Raw genomic sequence first — 5,386 nt, 5'->3', positions numbered from 1 at the left:
ATCTATTTAGTGCCATACCCATTGAACTTCCAAAAATTTTCTTTACTGATTTAGAAAAAAACATAACAAAGTTCATTTGGAAGAACAAAGGATCAAGGATATCCAGGGAAACCATGGAAAAAAAATGCAAAGGAAGGGGGCCTTGCAGTCCCAGATCTCAAACTATATTACAAAGCAGCAGTCATCAAAACAATTTGGTACTGGCTAAGAGACAGAAAGGAGGATCAGTGGAATAGACTTGGGGCAAGTGACCTCAGCAGGACAATATATGATAAACCCAAAGATCCCAGCTTTTTGGACAAAAACCCACTATTCGATAAAAACTGCTGTGAAAATTGGAAGACGGGGGAGAGAGATTAGGTTTCGATCAACACCTCACAACCTACACCAAGATAAATTCAAAATGGGTGAATGACTTGAACATAAAGAAGGATAAACTATAAGTAAATTGGGCTAACACAGAATAGTATACATGTCAGATCTTTGGGAAAGGAAAGACTTTAAAACCAAGCAAGACGACATGGCGGCGACTGCGGCAAAGCGAGAGCCTTGGAGACGCAGCTGCCGCCAACACCGCCGGAGACCGGAGCCGACCTTAGGGGCTGTCCGCGGGCCCTGCACTGCCTCGATGAGTCGGAGAAGTCCCGTTGTCACAGAGTAAGATGGATGGTAGCTTTGATTGTGATTGTGGTGAGCTGGAGCCACCTGATCACTAACAAAAGACATCTTCTGTAAACCAACAGCTGCCAGAGCTTTCTATTCAAATAAACAGTAAACAAACAAGGAGGAAAAGAAACAAAACTAACATAGTGCTTACTGGCACCCTAGAAATGATGCTGCTCAGGACCAGTCCAACACTGAATGTATCTGCACTGTGAGGAGAATGTTCAGAGAAGCCTATCGTGTGCATATTTATTCACTTTTTTGTTAAATGTTAACTCGTTTAGCACAGTAAAGCTGAGTGCATAGTATGTCATTTCATTCCGTTTGAGTTTCTTGAGTGTTTTCTTTAAATGTCTGCAGAGTTGCTGCCCCTATCTTGAGCTATGGATACTGCAATCTTTCTAATTCTCAGTATGAGTTAGAGCTTACAAGCTGTAAATTTAAAGGGAACTCAACAGGCCTGGTTGGCACATGCGATGAGTATCAAGAAACCATCTTGCAGTGGAAGCAGAATTATTTTTCTCCCTTTTTGAAAGATCTTTCTTTTTGATGCCAGTTTCCTTCCGTGTTTACACAAGTTCATCATTTTGAAAGGAAAAATAATATTAAGTTTTAAAATGGCAGAAAAGTTTGAAAGTCTCATGAACATTCATGGTTTTGATCTGGGCTCTCGGTATATGGACTTAAAACCGCTGGGTTGTGGTGGCAATGGCTTAGTTTTTTCTGCTGTCGATAATGACTGTGACAAAAGAGTGGCTGTCAAGAAAATTGTTCTTACAGATCCCCAGAGTGTTAAACATGCTTTACGCGAAATCAAAATTATTAGAAGACTCGACCATGATAACATTGTGAAAGTATTTGAAATTCTTGGTCCCAGTGGAAGCCAGTTAACAGATGATGTGGGCTCTCTGACAGAACTGAACAGTGTTTACATTGTTCAGGAGTACATGGAGACAGACTTGGCTAATCTGCTAGAGCAGGGCCCTTTATTGGAGGAGCATGCCAGGCTTTTCATGTATCAGCTGCTACGTGGGCTCAAGTATATTCATTCTGCAAATGTACTGCACAGAGATCTCAAACCAGCTAATCTTTTCATTAATACCGAAGACTTGGTGCTGAAGATAGGTGACTTTGGTCTTGCCCGGATCATGGATCCCCATTATTCCCACAAGGGTCATCTTTCTGAAGGATTGGTTACTAAATGGTACAGATCTCCACGACTTTTACTTTCTCCTAATAACTATACTAAAGCCATTGATATGTGGGCTGCAGGATGCATCTTTGCTGAAATGCTGACTGGGAAAACCCTCTTTGCAGGTGCACATGAACTTGAACAGATGCAACTGATTTTAGAATCTATTCCTGTTGTACATGAGGAAGATCGTCAGGAGCTTCTCAGTGTAATCCCAGTTTACATAAAAAATGATATGACTGAGCCACACAAACCCTTAACTCAGCTGCTTCCAGGAATTAGTCGTGAAGCACTGGACTTCCTGGAACAAATTTTGACATTTAGTCCCATGGATCGATTGACCGCAGAAGAAGCTCTGTCCCATCCTTATATGAGCATTTATTCCTTTCCAATGGATGAACCAATTTCAAGCCATCCTTTTCACATTGAAGATGAAGTTGATGATATTTTGCTCATGGATGAAACTCATAGTCATATTTATAATTGGGAGAGGTACCATGATTGTCAGTTTTCAGACCATGACTGGCCTATACATAATAATTTTGATATTGAAGAAGTTCAGCGTGACCCAAGGGCTCTTTCTGATGTCACTGATGAAGAGGAAGTCCAAGTAGATCCTCGAAAATATTTGGATGGAGATCGTGAAAAGTATCTGAAGGATCCTGCCTTTGATACCCATTTCTCTACTGAGCCTTGTTGGCAATATCCAGATCATCATGAAAACAAGTATTGTGATCTGGAATGCAGCCACACTTGTAACTACAAAATGAGGTCGTCATCATATCTAGATAACTTAGTTTGGAGAGAGAGTGAAGTTAACCATTACTATGAACCCAAACTTATTATAGATCTTTCTAATTGGAAAGAACAAAGCAAAGAAAAATCTGATAAGAAAGGCAAGTCAAAATGTGAAAGGAATGGATTGGTTAAAGCTCAAATAGCTCTTGAGGAAGCATCACAGCAACTGGTTGAAAAAGAAAGGGAGAAGAATCAAGGATTTGACTTTGATTCCTTTATTGCAGGAACTATTCAACTTAGTTCACAACATGAGTCTACTGATGTTGTTGATAAATTAAATGACTTGAATAGCTCAGTGTCCCAACTAGAATTGAAAAGTTTGATATCAAAGTCAGTAAGCCGGGAAAAACAGGAAAAAGGAATGGCGAATTTGGCTCAGTTAGAAGCTTTGTACCAGTCTTCTTGGGACAGCCAGTTTGTGAGTGGTGGGGAGGAATGTTTTCTCATAGATCAGTTTTGTTGTGAAGTAAGAAAGGATGAACAGATTGAGAAGGAAAACACTTACACCAGTTACTTGGACAAGTTCTTTAGCAGGAAGGAAGATACTGAAATGCTAGAAACTGAGCCAATAGAGGATGGCAAGTTTGGGGAAAGAGAAAGTGAGGAGGGTTTTCTTAACAATAGTGGGGAGTTCCTCTTTAACAAGCAGCTTGAGTCTATAGGCATCCCACAGTTTCATAGTCCAGTTGGTTCACCACTTAAATCAATACAGGCTACATTAACACCTTCTGCTATGAAATCTTCCCCCCAGATTCCCCATAAAACATACAGCAGCATTCTGAAACATCTGAACTAAAACACTCAGCAGACAGTTCTTTTTGTATTCATGAAATGTGTTTTGTCTTTTTTATTACTAGTATAAGTCATTTTTTACTTGAATCAGACGGTGTCATTTTAGTATGGATTTCATTAGTTCTTGGTTTTTAAAATCCAGAATTACTTTCTATACATGAAATAGTTTTCATTTTAAACTGGCATGTCATTTGCACACAAAATTAAAGAATAGAGCAAAATAATGCAATGCAGGAGGAGACAAAAGAAATGCACTAAGCCAAGTAAAAACATTCTCTCAGTAAAACAGTTATCTGTTTTACAGGAAAAAAAAAATCTTGCCTTGAAATTTACACAGTGAGACTGTACATAATTGCATGAAAATATCTATTTTTTTCCTAAAACATTTTTCATTCATGAGTATTTTCAAGTTTTTTCATACTGTACACATTTCTTAAAACACATGATACCAGCAGCAACTGAAAATGAATGCCGAATTTGGTACACATGTGTTATCTACCTCAAGGTAACAGAAGTATGTGGCAAAACATGTACCACCCATAGTGCTTCACAATATGCACTTCTATTTAGCCAGCGTTATTATAGTAACTTCTTAATAAGAATCATTCACTGTTTATAAGTGTTCTGGTATGCATTCTTTATAGTGAAGTGTTAATATACCACATCTTATTTATTTTAGCAAATCAGTATATTTTCTGTATTTAATTATAGAAAGTTAACTTAGTTTTTTGAAATTTATTTGCAAATAAAGTTTTTCCATTTGGCACTATGGTTTGTTGCCTACCTAGCTGAATATTATAACATCAGCTTGTTCTGAGGCTGTCCACGTACTCAATTTACTTAAGTGTTCATTTTAAGTAAAGCGCTCACTGTGTATAGGAATTTGTATTTTGGAGGTGCTTGATCTATCTACAAAGAAAAATTAGGAATTACTTTATTATAAAATGCTCCTAGAAGTCTTAATTGTGTTTATTTTTTAAGAAATTGTAATGTTAGACTTGTGTGCATGGACGTAATTAAGGTACATCATTATTGTAGGTTAAAAGTTGTATATGGTAAGACATATTTTGTTTTTACTGTATGTTTTTACTGAATGATCTATTCCCCATCCCAAAGCAAGCATGAATAAAATTAGGTTAAATGTAAAAAAAAAAAAAAAACCAAGCAAGACATAGAAAGAGTCATAAAATGTAAAATCAATAATTGTAATTACATCAAATTAAAAAGGTTTTGTACAAACAAAACCAATGTAACTAAAATCAGAAGGGAAGCAACAAATTGGGGAAAAAAATCTTCATAAAAACCTCTGACAAAGGTTTAATTACTCAAATTAACAAAGAGCTAAACCAATTGTACAAAAAATCAAGCCATTCTCCAATTGATAATGGGCAAGGGACATGAATAGGCAGTTTTCAGATAAAGAAATCAAAACTATTAATAAGCACATGAAAAAGTGTTCTAAATCTCTTATAATCAGAGAGATGCAAATCAAAACAACTCTGAGGTATCACCTCACACCTAGCAGATTGGCTAACATGACAGCAGAGGAATGTAGTGAATGCTGGAGGGGATGTGGCAAAGTAGGGACATTAATTCATTGTTGGTGGAGTTGTGAATTGATCCAGCCATTCTGTAGGGCAATTTGGAATTATGCCCAAAGGGCAATAAAAGATTGTCTGCCCTTTGATCCAGCCATAGCACTGCTGGGTTTGTACCCCAAAGAGATAATATGGAAAAAGACTTGTACAAGAATATTCATAGCTGCGCTCTTTGTGGTGGCCAAAAATTGGAAAACGAGGAGATGCCCATCAATTGGGGAATGGCTGAACAAATTGTGGTATATGTTGGTGATGGAATACTATTATGCTAAAAGGAATAATAAAGTAGAGGAATTCCATGGAGACTGGAAAGACCTCCAGGAAGTGATGCAGAGCGAGAGGA

The 5,386-nt window shown here is 37.5% G+C and overlaps 1 protein-coding gene across 1 annotated transcript; it reads left to right on the top strand.

Moving 5' to 3' along the window:
• Positions 1-523: 523 nt before the first annotated feature.
• On the top strand, positions 524-4,605 carry LOC100017324 (mitogen-activated protein kinase 6). The gene has a single exon (XM_056810929.1). It carries the CDS (start codon positions 1,281-1,283, stop codon positions 3,447-3,449), a length of 2,169 nt encoding a protein of 722 aa, XP_056666907.1. The 5' UTR covers positions 524-1,280; the 3' UTR covers positions 3,450-4,605.
• Positions 4,606-5,386: the final 781 nt, after the last annotated feature.

The sequence above is a fragment of the Monodelphis domestica genome, chromosome 1 (genome assembly GCF_027887165.1).
Source record: "Monodelphis domestica isolate mMonDom1 chromosome 1, mMonDom1.pri, whole genome shotgun sequence".
Classification (NCBI taxonomy): domain Eukaryota; kingdom Metazoa; phylum Chordata; class Mammalia; order Didelphimorphia; family Didelphidae; genus Monodelphis; species Monodelphis domestica.
The sequence above is the reverse complement of the archived record's forward strand: the minus strand, read 5'-3'. Positions and strand labels throughout refer to the sequence as shown.